Source organism: Amblyraja radiata, chromosome 18 (genome assembly GCF_010909765.2).
Source record: "Amblyraja radiata isolate CabotCenter1 chromosome 18, sAmbRad1.1.pri, whole genome shotgun sequence".
NCBI classification, from domain to species: domain Eukaryota; kingdom Metazoa; phylum Chordata; class Chondrichthyes; order Rajiformes; family Rajidae; genus Amblyraja; species Amblyraja radiata.
This window is the reverse complement of record NC_045973.1, coordinates 45194935-45217414: the sequence shown is the minus strand read 5'-3', so window position 1 is coordinate 45217414 and position 22480 is coordinate 45194935. Positions and strand designations below refer to the sequence as shown.

Sequence of the window (22480 nt, the reverse complement as noted above, 5' to 3'; positions counted from 1 at the left end):
GAAGGGTCTTGACACGATGCGTCACCCTTTCCTTCTGTCCAGAGATGCTGCCTGTCCTGTTGAATTACTCCATCTTTTTGTGTCTATCTTTGGTGCATATGAACCTCTGTCTCACCTGCAAGGGTTCCTGGGGTCCCCTGCAGGAGGTGCAAGAAGTTGTAGGGGGAGGTGTTACATCACCTGTGATTACAGGAGAGAAGGCATGAGTGAACCAAGGAATTGCAGAGAGAGTGATCTCTACAGAAAGGGATGGGGATGAGAAGAGGTGCCTAGTGGTGGGATCATGTTGCAGGTGGTGGGAATGTCAGAGAATGTCAGAGCATGTAGAGGCTGGTGGGGTGAATGGCAAGGACCAGGGGATCTCTATCCTTGTTCCATCGGGGACAAGCAGGACTATTGGCACAGAGGCAACATGGGTGAAGGATGCATTACACAATCTGTAAAAAAATAAAATAAAGGTTCAACTCATTTCTCCTAATTCTTGCTGCTACTTGTATATAGGCCTCAAAATATAAACAAAAATAATCAATTGTCAAAGATGACAGAAATATTGTTTCAAATAGAATTGAGCAAAATGTCCTTTACCAAAAAGTGCAATGATCTCTTCATTTACAGACATTTCAATGAAATGACATGCTCTTTATAGTTTAGAGTAGCAATGATTCAACAATTGGAAGAGTGTGAAACAAGTCGTACATTCAAAAGAGCAAGATCTTTCTGCGATTGATGCTACAATCTGAATCTCACTGGATCCTGACCATCTCTCCTGACCCTGACCCAGGATCTAAATACTGGATATTCTAGGATTTTGTTCACAAGGATTGCACCAATCTGAAATACCACTCTCCTCTTAAGGTTGCATGGGGGATGGTCTTGAACTGAATCCTTCCAATTTCATAGATAGACACAAAATGCTGAAGTAACTCAGCGGGACAGGCAGCATCTCAGAAGAGAAGGAATGGATGATGTTTCAGGTCTCTGAAGAAGGGTCTCGACCCTAATTGCCACCTATTCCTCCTCTCCAGAGATGCTGCCTGGCCCTCTGGGTTACTTCAGCATTTGTGCCTATCTTCGGTTTAAACCAGCATCTGCAGTTCCTTCCAATGCCAAACTCATCTTTCAAGTAGTTTTAGTTTTGAACCTTTGTCAGGGGACGGTCTTCAGAAATTGGGAGGTGTGCATGTTGTGAATGAATATTTTTGTCGGCTGAGCTGTGTGTGCCTTTAACTGAGCGGCGGCGCGTTGCGCGGGAGCCGGGCCCGGCCCGGGCGGCGGTAACCACGGCAACGCGGCCTAGGGACAGCGGCATCGTCCAGACCACCGGCCCGGTTAGCGTCAACACCATGACTTCCCTGCTGGTGAGTGCGGCCTTTGCCGTGGGGGCGGGTGCCCGTCTCGTCGCTAACCTGTTTCTGACTCTTGTTTGCCCGGGGTTGGTTGACCCGCGCCCAGCTGCCTCCAACACAACACGACCTCGCCGGGGGCCGGGGGCGCCACCTTGAGCTGCCCCAGGTCCGGCTACCCCCCCCCCCCCCCCCCCCCCCCCGATCTGCCCCCTCTCTCTCGCTCTCCTCCCCCCCCCCCCGCCCGCCGAGCTGCCACCCCCTGCCCCAGGCCCGTCAGCCTGGGCTGGACCTGGACCTGGACCTGGACCCCCGGGCTGTTGCTGCTCGGCCGGTTTGCAAGGCAGGCAGCCCGACATGGGTACAGGCTCGGTCGGTACAATCTCTTTATATTAACGTGAGCCCACACTGACTCTCACAACAGATCCATAACAGGCTCTGCTCTACATTCGTACTCCTGTTCACAGATACCTTGTCATCTAACGGACCAGCCTGTGACCCTATATTTTAAACCAGAGTGTGATATGTTGTGCAAATGCTAGCAATGTTACAAAATTTTGAGATTAAAAAAATCAAGTCTGCAATTTATCCCATCAGATAAAGCATAAAAATAAGTTTAATTTGACACCTAATTCACTTTCATATCTCAAGTATTTAAAAAGTTATGGCCATTTTCATACTCGGAAATTAGCATCTTGTTCCCTATTGATTTTCTATGGACATAACAAAAAAGTTGTGATCGTGGACAGTCAAAAGCCCATAACTTTCTTAAAAATTAAGAGAACTGAATGAAATTTTCAGATATCATAGATTGAAGCATTCTGAAACAAATATAAAATAATCTTACTTGGATGACCTGAAATTAAAGCATATAATTAGTTAGTTACCTAATTGTAGCTAATTCCAAACTTCAATTACTAGATCTAAACATCTATCCATTTCTTAATAAATGATTAACATTTTTAAATAGCCTAAGTGTCCAAATAATATTCACAAATAATTCACAATAAAACATGATTTAAAAATCTCATTTACATTAATTTATAGGCCAAATGGAAGGAATTTAGTGTTTAATTGCTGTAAATTAAAGTCTATTTAAATCAGCTTTCTAGTGGGATCCTGTGAACGCGCTGGTTTAGAACGTTCACATTGCGGTAGATTTGTGCCCTCAAATGCCCAGAAAAATACTGCGGGATATAATGGGGCCCAAATTAGCTACTCGCAACATTAAACTTTGTATAAAGGGATCTTAAGAAGCCCTTTTTAATGTAAAAATAAACAGCCTACTTCCTGATGTCCCCTGTATGAGATCCGGCCGGTTGCCGGCGGTCGCGGGTTTAGAGGTTAATTTTTAAACTACTATAACAATTAGATAAAGCCCTTAAAAGTAATAATAGCTAAAGCGACGGAATCTTCCAGCGATTTTTCGTTAATAATTAACTAGGCTGAACATCCTCGATTTGAACAGCCTAGGGAAAATCGCGTTTTAAACCCGCCCCCCTCTAAACGCCGCCAAAATCGCGCACACCCGCAACGACAGATTTTCAGCGACGCTTCAGGTACGCTTTGCAACATACCTACAAATGCTGGTGGTTTAGTGGTCTGAGAAACGACTACTGGAGTTGTCAACAGATCTTTATTCAAAAGTTTGATATCCAGTATACAGGTTCTTCAGACACGTCTGCCCACAACGGTGGTCAGCGCTGAACTAACGCGCGCAAGTGAAAAACCGCGCGGAACGAGCAGCCCCTCCCGAGTCATGTGACCGTGATGAAGCTGAATTTTAGTTAATAAGTCATTGGCCATCTCACAATTGTGGGGCGGCTCTGTGCAAGGCTCAGGTGGCTCCGTCAAAAAGGCAGATGGATTTATTGTAGAACAATGCTGAAAGGTCAAATTTGGATTATTCAACAATGTCAGTTCATAGCGGCCCAGGCGTGCCTGGGTGAGATATTTCGTTTGGCTTGCATTCATTAATGCGGCGACACAATGAGTTGTAAATACGATTACTGGTTGATGTAAAGTTATGTTTGCAGCAGCTGAGATAGCGGCATTTATACCAGGCAAAATCTGGGTGCAAGGGGGGTAGCCGCGTGCTACTGCATCCAGGCGAACCGAGAAGTAAGCTACTGGTCGTTTAACATCCCCATGTTGTTGCGTCAGTACGGCTGATACACAGTCTTGAATTATTGTTACATATAGCTGAAATGATCTGTCATACAGTGGTCTTCCGATGGCTGGGGCGGAGGCTAATGCATCTTTTAAGGCTATAAAGGCCTCAGTCTGTTTTTCATCGAGGGAAAAATGTCGTTCGGCATTTGCAGACGCCAGTGGTGATAGATGCTTCGTATAAAGTACAACATTGGGAATCCACTGACGGCAAAAGTTCACTAACCCCAAGAAGGCTCTCATCTGTTTGGGGGTTTCTGGTTTTGGGTATCGAACAATAGGGTCCACTCTTGCTGGAGTAAGTGCTCTTTCAGTGGCACTGATCATAATTCCAAGAAATCTAACCTCCTTCTTGCCCTCTTTAACTTTCCTCTCAGGGATCACATACCCCCAAGCATGTAAGGCTTCTAATAACTTTGCAGTGTCAATAATGTTGCAGGCCTCATCAGAGCTGGCCAGAAGTAAATCATCAACATACTGAATTACAATGGAGCCTCGTGGGAGGGTTAATGTTTTTAACTGGTCTGCTAGTACTTGGGAAAACAGAGTGGGCGAATGTACAAAACCTTGTGGCAGGCGTGTCCATGTATATTGTTGTCCTTCATATGTAAAGGCGAAAAGGTATTGGCAATCGGGATGCAGTGGGACTGAAAAGAATGCATGTTGTAGGTCAATAACTGTGAAGATTGTCGCAGAGGCGGGAACCTGGCTCAGAATAGTTGCGGGGTTCGGTACGATGGCGTGCATAGGCGTAACGACCTCATTAATTGCACGGAGGTCTTGTACTAGCCTCCACTCTGAGCGTCCAGGCTTGGGTACCGGGAAGATCGGTGTGTTACATGGTGAGTGACACTGCACCAATATACCCTGGTGTAAAAGAGACTGCACCAGCTGTTGTATTCCTGCCACTGCTTCTGGTTTTAAAGGATATTGGGGAACCGCAGGGAGGCGGACATCCGGCTTAAGCGTGATCATTACAGGTACACAATAAGTCAGTCCTACCTCATGTGGTGATGTCGCCCAAATCTGATGTTTGTCCATGTCGTTTGCTGTTGGCTGATGGCGGCTGATAACTCCTTCAATGATCTGGTTCTCTTGCCAATATTCCAACGTTCCCTGAGAAAAATATTGCTCGCCCAGTATGTTACTTGCTTGATTGCATAACTCGTAGGTGAGGTACCCCAGCTCTTTGGCTGAGTGGTCTGCCCTCACTGAGGTGGTTACATGAGGTGCCACTAGAAAAGCATTCTGTTTCCACAACCCTTCCTCCACTTGCACGATCAAGGCAGTGCCAGGTTCGCCTGACACTGTTCCTATCAAGCGGACCCTAGTCGCTTCCCCTATCAATGAACTAAAATAATCTTCCATTTCCGGATTGCAACCCGTAGGATCATAACATAAGGTCACATGTGGATCGGGTGTATTTCTAAAGACTGGTGCTGACAAAAGATCAATAGCCCACCATTGAGGTGTTGGGAAGTGTGTGTGCATCATAGAAACATAGAAACATAGAAATTAGGTGCAGGAGTAGGCCATTCGGCCCTTCGAGCCTGCACCGCCATTCAATATGATCATGGCTGATCATCCAACTCAGTATCCTGTACCTGCCTTCTCTCCATACCCTCTGATCCCCTTAGCCACAAGGGCAACATCTAACTCCCTCTTAAATATAGCCAATGAACTGGCCTCAACTACCCTCTGTGGCAGAGAGTTCCAGAGATTCACCACTCTCTGTGTGAAACATTTTTTTCTCATCTCTGTTTTTAATAAGTGACAGATTGTGCGGATCAACCTTCTTGACAATCCTGGACTTTACTATTGTCCCTTCCTGAAATGAATGATGACATTCTCAAGATATTGGAATAATTAAAACAGAAAATGTTGGAAACTAACAGCTGAGTGTTTAGCTCCTGAAGAATGAAAGAGCAAGGCTACTACTAGTCCAACCTAGGCAAAATGTCACTGAATTTAATTAGTTATTCCTCTTTCTTCAGGTTTTACCTTCTCTCCAAAATCTATAAACAGAACTACCCTGGCAGCCCTATTGTTTTGCCTGCTCCCGTCTCACTGAATTCATTTCTACATACCTCGACTCCATACTATCCCCCCTGGACCAATCCATCTCACACACCCTTCGTCTCTTCAATGACTTCCATCTTTACTAAGATACCAGAAGATATCTCCTCAGTTTCCTTCACTGGGTTTATCAATATTCAGCTTACAAATGGGATTCACTAAAGTTTACCTTCTCCATGATGCTTGGAGGCTTTCCTCCAGGACTCAGGCCCTTCTGCTCGATTTGTCAATACAAATCAATGTTAGAACCATTTGTTTATGTTAGGCCCATATACCTCTCCTATCCATGCTCCTGTCCAAATTTCTTTTAGATGTTGTGTTTATACTTACCTCAACCATTTTCTCTGGCAGCTCATTCCAAACACATACCATACCATCATCGGTGTGACCAGGTTGCCCCAGGGTCACTTTTAAATCTTTGCTCTCTCACTTTGAAAATATGGCCTCTACTTTTTGATTCCCCTTCCCTGGGAAAATGAGTGTATTCACCTTATCTGTGCCCCTCATGATTTTATACACCTCTATAAGGACACCCCTCAGTCTCCTACGGTCCAAGGAATAAAGCCCAACCTCTCCTTTGTAGCTCAGGCCCTCTCATCCTGGCAACATCATGGTCTTCTGGGTCTGGAGGTGAATTCCCTCGTCAGTGCAGATAATTCCGGCTTTTAATCCTATCAATAGGTCTCTGCTTGCGAGGTTGCAGCCAAGAAATGGTGTAACGGAAAAAGGGAGGGTACATTGTTCCTGTCCATAGGTTACAGTCAGAGGCTGAGTTAGTGGGTAACACCGTACTTTCCCATCCAATCCTGATAATCGTGTTACATGGTCTGACATGGGAACTCCAAGAGATGCCGCAAGCTCCTGATTCAGGGTAGATGAGGTTGCTCCTGTATCAATCAAAAACGGAACTCTGGTGTCCCCCAGCATCATGTTTACTACGGGTTCTTCATCGGGGTTGGCGATTAATGGGAATAGATGCTGGACAGGAAAGTGGGTGGGTCTTTGAGAAAACGGGTTGTTGGTAGAGTACGGTGCCTGTCTTCCCCGTACTTCCCCGGAGACACCAGAGGGACATTCCCTTTTCCAATGCCCTCGTCCCCCACACTGAAAACAGCTTCCTCCAGTTCCCCTCTCACCACGTGATCTCCCCTGCCCTGGGTGGTTTTGATTTTGTCTTCCCTGGAATTCTCCCCATCGTGGTCTATCCCATTGTGGTCTGGGTGGAAAACCCCTTCCTCTACCAGGGCGCATCCCGTTCCCAGGTCTCATAGCCAGAGCCTGGTAGGATTCCTCAGCTGCTGGATCCCACATATAATATTCAGTTTTTATTCTGGGTGCACTGGTGGCAGCCGTGTTTCCAGCACCGTCAGCCCAAAAGGCAGCTACTGCACGTCTCATCTGGGTTATGTCGTTGTCTGACCAGTTTAAGTCTGTTTTAATCATTGACTGTACTTTAAGAGGGAGACAACTCATTAACATAGCATTAAAAGCTGGGGACCTATTGCCCGCATTGTATACAGAGTCTCCTGCAAAGGTCCCATAGATACTAGTGAAACGATCCAGATACGACTGGGGGTCTTCCTTTGGCCCGGGCTTACAATCGAGGACCACCGACATGTTAATTGGCTTCTTCAAACATTCAAACAGATGGGTCATCATAAAATCTACACAAACTGTCTCGTCTGCATGTGCCTGCACGGCTTTTAGTGCCTGCCAAGTCTGATGTGTCATAACATCCTTCCACTTCTGTCGTTCGGCCGCTGACAAAAGTGACAAGGTCATGGACCAAATATCACGGTCTGTAGCCTGATAATATTCCACCGTACTGCGGAGGTATTCTACAAATTCCTTCGGGGTCTTATGGCGGTCTGGGGCTTTATCCCGTATCATACATTGCTCGTGTGGTCTCCACGGTGCGTATATTTGCATGGTATCGGCCTGATTAGCGTCACCCGCCCTAGGGTTTGGCACCGCTCTGATAGGGAGGTTCTGTGCAGCCCTAGGGTTTGTTTTTACTCGCTCCCCAACGGATACCACCGTGTTAATCGCTTCATCTTGGACACTGTCCATCAGCTCACTCATGTCTTCCTTTAGTATTTCACCGTAGCTTTGTAAGGTCGGAACTTCGGGGTATATAGATATTACTGACGGAGCTGCCAAGGGTAAGGATGCCATTGCTACTGGTAGGACGTAGGGAGGTGGACGTCTCCCAGGATTATCTAACTCCTCATCTTCACTACCAAACAGGGTCGTCGTGCCAGACATGAAGTCTCCTCCAGAGGATTTACCAGTACTGGGTTTATTTGTACTAACCATCACCTGTTTATCACCTCCCGGTTTATCACCTCCCGCCTGTCTCTTAATTATTTTCTCTTGTTCCTCCGCCCACTGGCATTCTAGTTGCAATACTTTCCATCCTTTCATAGTGCCATCCTTATTTCGTAACTCTATCCCTTGTTTACACGCCGTATCCATCCAACTTCGATCTCTACTCTCCTCATGCTTCTTTTCTGCTTCTGCTTTCCACGTCTTAATTCCCTTCTTCCATTTCTTTCCTGCCTTCCTTTCCCATATCAACATTTCTGCTTTTTTAATTGTCTCGACATTCCATGTGCCCCCTACTGGCCAGGCTTCATCCCCCAACCGTTTGGTCAACTTGTAACTTAACATTCTAAATTTCTTATTATACTTAGGATTCAAATAACACATATGTTGGACGGGGGTTCCCCCCTCACTGTTATCCAAAGCATTCCCCATAGATAGATAGAGAAAAAGAGAGAAAGAAAAAAAAGAGAAAACAACCTGCTTAATTCCGAATCGTCCCAAATATATCAACCAGGCCGACTCGCTACCCGAGACCCCAGTTTCTCAATTCGGCTGACCTGTTTTTTTTTTTTTTAACTCTTTAATATAGGACCCAAGTGTCTCAACGAAGCCGACTCGCTAACCGAGACCCCCCGTTTCTCAACCTGGCAGACTCCTTACTCTTTAATATACAACGCCACTTATTTCTCAACCCGACAACCCTTCGGATGTCTCAATAAGCCAGACGCACACCTCAACTCCCATATCTCAACCCGACAAAACACGGATGTCTCAACGAGGCCGATAAGCCCTTAGTATAGAGAAAAGAAAAAACAAAGAGAGATAGACAGAGAGAGAGAGAGAGAGAACCCACTCACGTCCTTCTTAACAAGATACACAAGCCCTTCTTAAAAAATACAAGCACAAGTCTGTCTTAAAAATACATACACAATCCCCACTAAAAAAACCTATAAAGCCCAACTGGTCTTACCTTAGTCTGTTGCTAAGAACCTCGGCAGGGAACCTGGATCAACCTCTGACGAAGGATCACAGATGTTCCCGGGAGTTTTTAGGGAGTCGGTCGTACAAAGGGGCCGATAGAGCTCAGTTATCTCCCTTCCAATCCCGGCAACCTCTGCAACCTCTTGCACAGTCAGCCGTCGATGTGGTCCCAGCGAGGCCTGCCAAAAAAAACGCCAATGAAAATGTTACTTTTATAACTACTAAACCAGGTTCGCTTCTTAATAAACAGACACCACACAAACTGTTTGGTAGACCAGTTCACAACTTTACTTATTATCGGCCGATGGAAGGGAGGGAGAACTCCAGTCAAGTGACCATTACAGACACTTGACCGTCCTCCGTTCACCTCACTGAACAACAGAATTACATTGCCTTAAATAGGGTTTTTTTGTCCCCTTAGCACATTTCACAGACATTAGTCATGGTCAGAGGTACAGGAAAAGGTTTCCACAGAATGCATCACATCAAAGGCCTTTTGTTTACATAGTACAAGATAACATTGGCCATTTGGTTTACGACATTTTATCTTCACAGAGATCACCCTAGCTCTTTCGCTGCTTCCTCTCTGTCATTTGGTCCTTCATAAACATTGGCCATTTGGTTTATGGCATCTTACTTCACAGATATGACTAGCTGTTTCTCTCTTCCTTTCTCGCCTCCTCCCCCATAACATTGGCCACTTTGTTTACGGCATCTTACTTCAAAGAGATCTAGCTCTTCTCTGCTTGTCACTTGGGAGACAATGTTATGGTATTTATTATCCCACACACCCGCAACCTAAGGCAAGCCTAATTTGAGACTAAATATAAGCTGTAAGCTAGCCCAGAAGCCAATTTAATATCTTCTTATATTTTAACTAAAATTCAGCTTCATCAACCGCAGCTTCCGAACGCCGGGTTCGATATATGCGTGCGCTAGCAGGCGCCGCTACAGTAGTCCTGCCACAAGGCTGTGCTGGAGTTACGTTTCTACGAAACCCAGTGTTATGGGGGGAAAACGCATTATTAAAACAATTGTGTCAATGGGGTTAAAGGCAAGAGAGTTTTAGACTCAACAAAAGTTACTTCTTTGCGCAGGATTTGCAAAAAATAACGCTTCTAAAATAGATATGTTTATTTTTGTTATTGCTAAAACACTAACGGTTGTGTGGTTAAATAAAGTTTAATATAACAAGTGTCAATAGGTGCAATCCTTGTCAATTTCTGTGGCCACCGGCTGTGAAACTGACAGACTGTTCATAATAGACAATGAAAGGTAGACAAAAAATGCTGGAGAAACTCAGCGGGTGAGGCAGCATCTATGGAGAGAAGAAATAGGCAAAGTTTCGGGTTGAGAAGGGCCTCGACCCGAAACATTGCCTATTCCTTCTCTCCATAGATGCTCACATCCTCCGTACTGCAAGCTTAGCCCTAGTCTACTCAACAGCCGAGTTTTGCTCAACAGCTTGGGCTAACAGCTGCCACACCAAACGGGTTGACACTGTCCTTATCTCTGCAATGTGGGTCATCACAGGGACGCTTATGTCAACACCTTTGCAGTGGCTCCCTGTCCTCTCTCATATTGGCCCTCCTAGCATACGCAGAAGGGAGAGGATGTTGAAAGATTGGTGCACCATCGAGACTAACCCTGACCTTCCCATCCATGCTGACTTGAACAATCTGCCCAACATGCGCCTGAAGTCCCGCAAACCATTCTGTTCTTCCGTTAAATCCCCGGAAGACTTTGACTCCAAGACTGAGTGGCGCAGAGCCTGGAAATATGCCAACACCAACAACGGAGAGGTCATCACATACCCCACAGTGAAACCACCGGGATTTGACCTCCATCGCAAGCAATGGCTAACCCTAAATAGAATCTGCACCCTCCGTGCAAGAACAGCCCATCACCTGCATAAGTGGGAGATGACAGACAGCCCTGCTTGTGCCTGCGGACATCCAGACCAGACCATCCCACACACCATGAATGACTGCTCACTGAGGCTTTTACCAGGTTGCATCAAAGCCATTCACCCAGTAACTGATGCTGTCCTGGCCTGGATGTCTACCCTTGATCGACCACTTTAGGCTGTGCACGCAAGAAGAAGAAGACTGGATGCTTTTGCTAATATAAGAGAAGATGCAAGGAACTACAGATCAGGCACGTGCCGTGAGTAATGACCCTGGGTAGGCAGTCAGTAGGCCTTTAAAAAAAATCTTAAACCGCGCATACGCAGATTGCTCACCTCTCCGTAAAAATAAAAAATAAAAATAAAGAAAGTAACAATTCAATTTGCCAAGGCTTCCAAATCTCCTTCATTCTGAATTACAGAATGGATGGGGGGGTGGAGGGTGATGGCAGGTAGAGAGATGGAGGGAAAAACGGGAGCACACCGGGACAAGTTGAATCAGTTGTGATCTTATTGAATGACAATACTGGTTCAAGGGACTAATTGGCGGGGAGAGTTCCTTTTGCAGCGTGTGGGGAGTCTGGCCAGGGGTGAAGTTGCGGGGAGTGCAGCAGTGTTGAGAAGGAGGGGGTCGCGGATCATGCTAGTAACTCACTCAGGAGCCACCGCATTGTGGCCGGGGAGGGAAGCAGCTCGCGTGGCTACGAGCGGCCGCCGGGACCTCAGCGCCTTCTGCCGGCCCGCTCACCTCTGGCAGTGCTCTCCGTTTGAACAGTGAGGGGACCAGCTCAAGAGCAAAGATCATAGAGTGGAGTGGGTCAGCAGGTGATGGATAACAGGACAGCGGGCAGTGGACACTCCTGTGTCAGCGCGAACAAGGGACCAATTGAGGTTATTCGCGTTGACACATGGAGTAAGCTCCACCGCCCACTGTCCTGTTATCCATCGCCCGCTGACCCGCTCTTGAGCTGGTTACTGGCATAATCCCCGACCCCTTCTTTCTCAACGCTCCTGCCCTCCCGCAACTTTACCCCTGGCCAGACTCCGCACACGCTGTGAAAGGAACTCTTTCCCCCCCCCCCCGCAGCGGCGCTGTCCTTCCACAGCCGCTTCCCACTTTACAGCCGCACGCGCTGCGCAGTACGCAGTCCACGGTGCAAAGGCAGAATTTCAGCTGCCTTGAAGCAGCGTCGAAGGCACGTGGGCTGCACAGACTTTCGCATATTACATGTACTGTGCATGAAAGGGATGGAGAATTATGCCTACCTAAGAGATCGATCTCTTAGTTGGGCATAATTCACCCGTGCCTTTACTATTTATATTTAATAATTATCATTTTATAATTTTAGTCAGGGTATACCCTACCTTGCCTTCCCTGACGGCATGTGCCTGCTGCAGATGCTGGTTTACAAAAAAAAACGGAAAGTACTGGAGTAACTCAGCAGGTCAGGCGGCATCACTGGAGTACATGTTCTCACAGATGCTGTCTGGCCCGCCCAGTTATTCCAGCATTTCGGCTTTTTTGTTTTTTTAGGATCTAGCTTGTGCCCCTCACTCATCATAAACAACTGCTTGATGTACAACATTCCTTGTTCTCTCAAATTGTTGAATGAACTGAAACCTCCCAAATTCATACTTGTCCTTCATGTATTTTTAGTTTTTAACCTTTTTTTCAGGTCACATTTTTATCCCCAACACAATATTGAAATAGTTCCAGTGCTTATTACTGCTAATATCTTTAGTTGGATTTGCTCATCTTTTCTGTGTCCGTCAATTCCAGTCCTTGTTTGAGTCCACTTGTTTGACTCATTTAGTGGTACCCTTGCCTGTGGGGTAGAAGGCTCATTCAGAGCACAGTAAAAAAAATCTTGCCTGGCACTTCAGTGGGTATTAGAGAGTAATATGTTGTCAGAGGTTTCATTGTGAGATGAGATGTTAAGCAGAAGTCTGATTCTTGGGTGGATGTACAAAGCCCCTTAGCAGTATAGTGAAAACGATCTTGGGAATTGGGTCAAATTAGATTTGGTATATTGCAACAGTGATATTGCCAGCAGCACTGGTGTCTCTAAGGTAGACATCTGAGGCTATGACCTCTAGTCCTAGATTCTCCCACTAGTGGAAACATCCTCTCCACATCCAATAAGCCTTGGTCTTATTTACCTTGGAATAATCCATTATCCCTTGATTCAGTTCAATATCCAAAAATGATTCAGTCCCCGTCTTGAATATACTTAGTGCCTGAGCTTAGAGATAGAATCACCTGCCTTAGAGAATTCAGATGATTCACCATCCTCCGGGTGAAGAACTTTCTCCTTGTTTCAGTTCTAAATGACCAAATCGTTATTTTTAGACAGTAATGCTTGTTCTAGATGCCTTCGTTAGGGAATCATCATTCCTACGTCTACTCTGTCATGCCCCTTATAAATTAGTGTGTTTTAATGAGATCTCTTCAGAATCATGAGACTGGCCTATACTGTTTCATCTCTCCTTTTGGGACCAGCACCACCCTTGACAAGTTTTGAGGAATCAATCAATCTGATGAATTTTTGTTGCATTCCAGCTATTGGAAGTAGATCATTCCAAACATTGCAATATTTGACTTTCAATCTCAACAGGGCCATATGCAAAAGACCAATACTATTTGCCTTCTCATTGATAGCTTTTTCTGCATATTACCTATCAGTTACTCATGTAAAAGGACACCGAATTTAACCTTTCTATATATTCTGTTAAAGTGGATGTCCCTATAATTGTTCACATTATATATTAACTGCCTGGGCTGTCTGCATCCCCTTGCCAGACAACAGTAATTACCTCTGATCATCTTCCTGTGGGGAGGAGATTTGTTCTTTTTAAGTATAAATACTCCCAGGGTTGTACAAGGATATCGAGCATCATCCACAACCCAAAGTTTCTATTAGTCGGAAATGCTGCCATTGCCAAAGTTGAACTGGTAGGTTTAGCTGCAGATTAGTACAGATTTTAATTTTAAATCTTAGTTAGAAATAGTTAGTTTGTACAGAACTGTGCTACAGATTAAAAAATATCCTGTACCCCAAGAGTTCCCAAAGCAAAGAACACCAGACTAGAGAATTTCAACCTTCAATCATTTTCCTGATATCAAATCCTGATGGCTGGATAGTCTGAGATCGGCCTTGACTGTAATAGTGCAGTCATAGTTTGCCTCCGCTAAGCTCAGCTCATACTTCAGTGCTTTATGACTCTTGATTTCTCAGTCAAACTATACCCACCCCCCCCCAACACCCATCCCACCCTCAACTCCCCCTCGTAGCCAGAGAATTGTCAGTGACCAACAGGCATTCCATTGCAACTCTGTGATTGTAGGTTTCCTTGCAAGCTGATCAATGTTTTTAAAATGAACAATTGTCTCTTATGGAACAGTTTTTTACACAGAGGTAAGACATGCACTGTTATTTTAAATGTTGCATACTGTGATTAAGTTTTGTATAATCGCATTTAGTTTAACTTTTGTTTTTACAGGAGGATCCATCGTTGGAACAGCATTTTAAAGGCCATCGTGACACTATCACAAGTATTGACTTTAATGCTAACATGAAGCAATTGGGTATGTCTCACTTCTTGATCAAGCTATGTTAATAACGTTTAGGGAGAGGCATAAGTTAAGGGGGAGGTGGTCAGATAAATCAGAAGATGTATCCCCAAGACATTATGCTGCAAGAGGTTAAGCCACTTATTCTGATATCAAACACAATGGTGCTCCTCAAGATCATTTTCCCACTATAATCTGAGATCAATCAACATCTCTATCTATCACCTACAATCATAACATTTAATTTTATGTTGGGCATCATGAACTTGGCTTGCTGTTGCTCTAGATGGTGAAAGTGACTGCAGCATTAAGAATAAACTGTGGTGGCAGTGCAACAACGCCGCTGGTAGAGAACTAGCATTGATCCTGCTCTTGGGTGTTATCTGTGTGAAGTTTGCATGTTCTCCCTGTGACCATGTGGCATTCCACATGGTGCTCTGGTGTCCCCTGGGATGATAGGTTAACTGGCTGCTACAGAAAATTGTGTAAGGAGTAGATGAGAAAGTGGGTTAACATAGAACTAGTGCAAACTGGTGATCAATGGTCGGTGTGGACTCAGTGGGCTGAAGGGCTGTATCTCTAAACTTAACTAATACAAATGTTGAAATTGGTCACCGAGTAAGTTGGTCACAAAGTAAATAACTTGTTATGTCTACCTCTTTTGTGCTTTCCATGCATGATCTCTAGTCACAAGAACATTATTCCGTTACTCAATGACATTAGCAAAAGTTCGGCTTAACTTTTTCTTTAAGCCAAGAAAGAAAGTTCTGGAACAGATGCCTGTCCATACCACATGCTTTTACAGGTCCAGTAGAATATAGCAAATTACGAAGGATGAATACAGACAGTTAAGTCATGAAAAAAAGAATTGGCAATCATTTATATGTTTCCTTGCAGAAAAGGAGAAGGCTATTTGATTCATCAAGTCTATGTCAAAGGTTCAAAGGTTGATTTATTGTCATACACCTAGATGTAGTGAAATTCCTTTTGCCAATGCAGCACATAAGAAAGAATACAAACATAACAATAATAAATAGCTTTAACATAAAAACATCCCCCCACAATGGTTCCCATTATGGGGGAAGGCACAAACTCTCAGAAATAGTGTCAATCCCATTATCTCACTTAGTCCCCTCCAAATAATTCTTATTCACGCCCATTAATGCCCACTGATTATCTTAACGTCCACTTGCACGAGGGCAATTTAGCTATTAATATAAGAATCAACAGGCTTTTGGAATTGGAAAGGGAGAACCCAGATGATCACAGGGACAATGTGCCGTCCATATAGTTGTCAGCAGAGGTCAGAATTGAACCCGGGTCGCTGGAGCTATGAGACAGCGGCACTACCAGCAGCACCCTTGTACTGCCAAGTGCATACTTCAACATGTACTAATAAGTGCCCAAGCCTATGTCTAACTGCTTTGATTTGCTTGGTGAGCTACAATAAAGGACATTATAATTGAGCCTAATCCCATTGTTCACAAATGTCAGCACAACAGACATTGCTGCTGCATTAGAATTGGAAATGAAACCTAGTTGACTAAACACACTCTTAATTCAAGCACAGAATCAAATGTTTGCATAAATTTACGTAATTCTTTTAATGTAAAAGGTCTTTACACGAGAAGCCAGCAGTATTAGCATTCCCCACAGTGCACAAATGTCATTATCTGCGTCTTGGTGGATTTGGCTGGCTATCAGGCAATGTCATCTGTAAACGTCAAATATCTGTACAGGCACTCCATGACTTGCATAAGGGTTACGTTCCGTGAACCCTTGCGTAAGTCAGATATTACGTAAGTCGGAATCACTGACTCGCCGTGAGGGTCTTACTGCAGCCTTCTGGGCCGCCATTGCCGGCTTGAGCTCCATTTTGTCTTTGGGACACTTTCTGTGGTGGGCGGCCTTCTGGGTAAGCACCACTGCCGTTGCTAGTGCTGATAGTGTTGGTCCACATTCTCAAATTTGAAGGCAAGGTCCAGATAATACGAGGCCTTGGGTAGCGTGGTGCAGTAGTTCATTCCCTGAAATCCTGTGCAGGCTTTAACATAAGACCAAACTTGCTGTGGAAATTTGTCATATCTCAAACCTGCTTTCAGTTCTAATGGCTTTTTAAAAACTACTGTAACTGAAATAAATAATTACAACTATAAAAGTTATTGTGATCACCTTATTTAATTCCCGTCGAAATCAATAAGGAAGTGTATCCTGTGCCAAGTCTGATCTTTGTGCAGCATCTTAGAGATGACTTTGGTTTTCCCCTTGCATGTTAATGCTAAAGGAAACTAGAAAGATGGACATTATAGCTGTATTCCATTTGAATTCAATAATGGAGTGCAGTGATAACTAGTGCTGTCACTCAGCCAATTGCAGACACATGGTACATGTGTGGCCCATTGTGTGTTTAGTATTTTGGAAGTCCTGAAACAGGAATGGTGTAATGAAAGTGCTAATCTTTTTCGTGTTAAAGGTGTGGACAATTTCAAGTCCAGACTAATCATTCTTAAGGGGAGAAGGGAAGGTTCATGAGAAGGTGGATCAGAATTGAAAGTGTTGTCAATTGAGCCATGGCTAATTATCAGGCTTTAAGCATTAAAAAAAAAAAATAGGACAGAGCAACATTGGTCATCTGTCACAGCCAATTTTTTCTGTTTTATAATTGGCAAATAAGTTCAGCATAATCATATTTTGCCACAGGGTGGCACCATACTTCATCTATTTTATCCACATTAATATTGCAGTCAGACAACTGCCATTTTTAAATGTTTGTTTTGGTTCATTTGATGTTGATTATTTTCTCCAAGACCACTCTAAATATCAGGAAAACTCAGATTCTGTCTTGAATCCCCAGAGCATCAGTGAGGGTTCCATTGGTTTCAAACCGCCTTGGAAAATCGTCATGTAGTCTTGCTCTGTTGTGTGTCCAGTGATTCCCAAAAGTAGTTTGCACGCAATTGGGGGAGGAGGTTTGGCTGGAGCATCTTCACACTTATAGTGTGATTTAGAGTGATATGGGTCATATGCGGGCAAGTAGGACTAGTGTAGCTGGGACATGTTGGCCGGTGTGCGCAAGTTGGGCCGAAGGGCCTGTTCCCACGCTGCATCACTCTATGACTCCATTGACTTGGTGGGTGTATTATAACTGCATATAGACTAAGGAATCGATGCCAATAGAGGAATGGCAGAGGTTGAGAGAAAGGATGCCTGACACTATTACTTTTGCAAGGAGTCTTTGGGTAGATCGCGTTGAAATGGGCAAGGGGATTGCCTTAAAAAAAATAGAGTATGGCATTGGATTCATTGCAGCTTCTTTCAGCTTATCAACATTGATAGATCAATAGAGTAGGATAATTGTATAATCACAGATATCACTGTTCGAAACGTATTGCTGTTTGGTTCTGGTATTTTTAAATTAAATTTAGGTAGGAAAGTTTGTAAGAAAATTGTGCAAATTGTTGGAAAATTTAAATTAAAAAAATAAATAATAATAATAATAATAATAATAATAATAATAATAATAATAATAATAATAATAATAATAATAATAATAATTGTTGTTAATAATTAATAGTTAAAATATAATGGGTATTTTCTTTTACAGCAACAGGATCTATGGATTCATGTGTCATGATCTGGAATTTGAAACCACAGATGAGAGCTTATCGATTTGTTGGTCACAAAGATGCAGTTCTTTCAATCCAGTTCTCTCCCTCTGGTCATTTACTGGCTTCTGCTTCACGAGATAAAACAGTCCGCCTCTGGGTTCCCAGTGTGTAAGGAAATATTTTTTTTGATAAATACATTTTACTGCTCTTGATCTGTGGATTTTGTTTCAGATGAGTTCCTATTTTACTGTACCTGAGTTTATATAAGTATGTTTCTTGGCAGAGAATTCTCATAATACCTTTCATACGTTCGTATGATGACAGTATAACATTTCCGTCCACTGTCTCATTGACACAGGCTGGGATTTGCCCATTTGCCTCCTCAGCACCCCCCTTGTCTCTGTTCTGATCAAAAGACCACCATTTTCTCCTAGGCATCTTTTAAACTTAAGCCTTTTGTTCCTGGTAGCATCTTGTTAATTCTTTTCTGTAATCTCTTCCTAATCTTTTCTTCTTTCCAAAAGGGCTTTCAAGCTGGACAAAATATGTTCGTGAGGCCGTAAATTTTAGCAGCATGTCTTTGTTTCAGCTTTTTTAAATAAGTGAGTTTTTTGTTTCTTAATCCATTGTTCCCCTCTTTCTGTGCATCTGCTCTGTTCTGTTTTAAGTTTTATTTTCAAAGTTTTTTAATATCCTCCTCTGAGTAATCATTTTGTATGATTGTAATGGATCAGTGCAATAAATGTCTGGCGTGAAGTGGAGCATTGTCATGCCAGGGTGAAACTTAAGATGAGAATTGTGAAATAAAACATTTATGATGCCTTGAATATTGTAAGAATGACAATGTTTTAGAAGTGAGCATTTGTGTAAACATGAGAATTTATGTTCCTCTTGGAAGAGATGATTTTTGAGAGATCATGGAAAGTTTGGAGTTAAAGGTTTATTGGCTGAAGTCTCATGTACTGCAACAGAATTTCGACCCTGCCACTATTGCCTGGCTAGAGAATCAGATGAACATGAATGAGATCATTGCGTAAAAGTTAAGAACGACGCAATTGAAAATAACTGCCACGGAGCAAAAAGCTACGGCAAGTGCTGGAAAAACATAGAAACATTGAAAATAGGTGCAGGAGGAGGCCATCCAGCCCTTTGAGCCAGCACCGCCATTCATTGGGATCATGGCTGATCGTCCCCAATCAATAACCCGTGCCTGCCTTCTCCCCATATCCCTTGATTCCACTAGCCCCTAGAGCTCTATCTAACTCTCTCTTAAATCCATCCAGTGATTTGGCCTCCACTGCCCTCTGTGGCAGGGAATTCCATAAATTCACAACTCTCTGGGTGAAAAAGTTTTTTCGCACCTCAGTCTTAAATGGCTTCCCCTTGTGGCCCCTGGTTCTGGACTCGCCCAACATTTGGAACATTTTTCCTGCATCTAGCTTGTCCAGTCTTTGTATAATTTTATATGTTTCTATAAGATCGCCCTCATCCTTCTAAATTCCAGTGAATGCAACCCTAGTCTTTTCAATCTTTCCTCATATGACAGTCCTGCCATCCCAGGGATCAATCTCGTGAACCTACGCTGCATTGCCTCAATCACAAGGATGTCCTTCCTCAAATTAGACCAAAACTGTACACAATACTCCAGATGTGGTCTCACCAGAGCCCTTTACAACTGCAGAAGAACCTCTTTACTCCTATACTGAAATCCTCTTGTTATGAAGGCCAACATTCCATTAGCTTTCTTCACTACCAGCTGTACCTGCACGCCAACTTTCAGTGACTGGTGTACAAGGATACCCAAGTCTCTCTGTACCTCCCCCTTAATTAACCTAACCCCATTGAGATAATAATCTGCCCCCTTGTTTTTGCCGCCAAAGTGGATAACCTCACATTTATCTATATTATACTGCATCTGCCACGCATCTGCCCACTCACTCAACCTGTCCAGGTCACCCTGCAAACTCCTAACATCCTCTTCACAGTTCACACTGCCACCCAGCTTTGTGTCAGCCGCAAACTTGCTAGTGTTGCTCCTAATTCCCTCTTCCAAATCATTAATATATATGGTAAACAGTTGCGGCCCCAACACCGAGCCTTGCGGCACTCCACTCGCCACTGCCTGCCATTCTGAAAAGGACCCGTTCACTCCTACTCTTTGCTTCTTGTCTGCCAACCAATTTTCTATCCACATCAACACCCTACCCCCAATACCATGTGCTCCAATTTTAGTCACCAGTCTCCCGTGCGGGACCTTATCAAAGGCTTTCTGAAAGTCTAGATACACTACATCCACTGGCTCCCTTCATCCATTTTACTTGTCACATCCTCAATAAATTCCAGAAGATTAGTCAAGCATGATTTTCCTTTCATAAATCCATGCTGACTTGGACTAATCCTTTTACTGCTATCCAAATGCCCCACTATTACCTCTTTAATAATTGACTCCAGCATCTTTCCCACCACCGAAGTCAGGCTAACTGGTCTGTAATTCCCCGTTATCTCTCTCGCTCCTTCCTTGAAAAGTCGGATAACATTAGCTATCCTCCAATCCACAGGAACTAATCCTGAATCTATTGAACATTGGAAAATGATCACCAATGCGTCCACTATTTCTAGAGCCACCTCCCTGAGGACCCTGGGATGCGGACCATCAGGCCCCGGGGATTTATCATCCTTCAGTCCCATTAGCCTACCCAATGCTATTTCTCGCCTAATGAAAAATTTTGTCTACCCCCTTAGATCCTCTGTCCTCCAGTACTTCTGGGAGATTGTTTGTGTCTTCCTTAGTGAAGACAGATCCGAAGTACCTATTCAACTCGTCAGCCATTTCCTTGTTCCCCATAATAATTTCACCCGTGTCTGCCTTCAAGGGACCCACATTTGACTTTGCAATTCTTTTCCCCTTAACATATCTAAAGAAGCTTTTACTGTCCTTCTTTATATTCCTGGCCAGCTTCCCCTCGTGCTTCATCTTTTCAGCCCGTATTGCCCGTTTTGTTTAGTTCTGTTGTCCTATAAAAGTTTCCCAATCCTCTGGCTTCCGGCTACTCTTTGCTGTGTTATACATCTTTTCTTTTAGTTTTATTCGATCCCTAACTTCTCTTGTCAGCCACAGTTGCCTCCTACTACCTTTAGAATCTTTCTTCCTTTTTGAAATGAAATGATCCTGCGTCTTCCGGATTATGCCCAGAAATTCCTGCCATTGCTGTTCCATCATCATCCCTGCTAGGATCCCTTTCCAGTCTACCTTGGCCAGCTTCTCCCTCATGCCTTCATAATCCCCTTTGATCAACTGCATCACTGACACTTCCGATTTAACCTTCTCCTTCTCAAATTGCAGATTAAAACTAATCATATTATGATCACTACCTCCAAGCGGTTCCTTTACCTCGAGTTCTCTTATCATATCTGGTTCATTAGACAACACTAAATCCAGAATTGCCTTTTCTCTGGTCGGCTCCATTACAAGCTGCTCTAAGAATCCATCTCGGAGGCACTCGACGAACTCTCTTTCTTGGGGTCCTGAACCAACCTGATTTTCCCAGTCTACCTGCATATTGAAATCCCCCATTACCACAGTGACATGTACCTTTGTTACATGCCAGTTTTAACTCCTGCTGCAACTTACACCCTACATCCGGGCTACTATTTGGAGGTCTGTAGATAACACCAATTAGTGTCTTCTTGTCTTTACAATTCCTCAACTCAATCCACTGTGACTCTACCTCGTCAGTCCCTATGTCTTCCCTCGCAAGGGTCTGAATTCCATCCCTCAGCAGCAGAGCTATACCTCTCCTCTGCCCACCTGCCTGTCCTTTCTATAGGATGTATAACCCTGAATATTAAGTTCCCAGGCCCGATCCTCCTGCAGCCACGTCTCAGTAATCCCCACAATGTCATATCTACCAACCTCGAACTGAGCCTCAAGCTCATCTATTTTACTTCTTATACTTCAACACAGCAGGTTGGTTCGCATCTGTGGGCAGACGACGTTTTGGGTCGGGACCCTTCTTTGGACTGATTGAACAATGGGGGTGGGTGTGAAAGCTGGATAAGAGAGATGGGACAAAGGTTGGTGAGTGATAGGTGCAGGAAGGGCAATGATTGGCAGGTGGGTGGGTACGTGACAAAGGCTAGAGTTGAAAAGAGGACAGATAAGGAAAGAAGGAGTGCAGTGAAAGTATTTGGATGGAAGTGATAGGGGGAGGGGAAAGAGTAGGATAAAAGAGAAATGGGAAACGGAGTTGGGAGATGAACACTGGGGTAACCTACACTCTCCGCCTCTCTTTCCCTTACTTCCCTCTCCCCATCCCCATATCCTAACGTGCTCACACGTTTCTTCCCTGAGAATTGTGGAGATCTTGATCATTTAGGTATTTAGAGTGTAGCTAGATACATTTTTGAAAGATTGAGAAATGGGGGTTGTGTAGCACAGAAGAGAAGTTGAGGCCTGAGACAAATCGACCATGGTCGATATTGGGTGATATTGGGTTGACCC

At 44.0% G+C, this 22480-nt stretch overlaps 1 protein-coding gene across 2 annotated transcripts in view; it reads left to right on the top strand.

Moving 5' to 3' along the window:
* Positions 1-1226: 1226 nt before the first annotated feature.
* The window catches only part of poc1a (POC1 centriolar protein A), a 117686-nt gene continuing 96432 nt past the window's right edge, over positions 1227-22480 (top strand). For both annotated transcript variants that reach the window (XM_033037260.1, XM_033037259.1), the window contains exons 1-3: positions 1227-1358; positions 14302-14386; positions 17976-18147. In XM_033037260.1, coding sequence (XP_032893151.1) covers positions 1344-1358; positions 14302-14386; positions 17976-18147 — 272 coding nt within the window. In that variant the 5' untranslated portion in view covers positions 1227-1343. The remainder of the gene's footprint in view (positions 1359-14301; positions 14387-17975; positions 18148-22480) is intronic.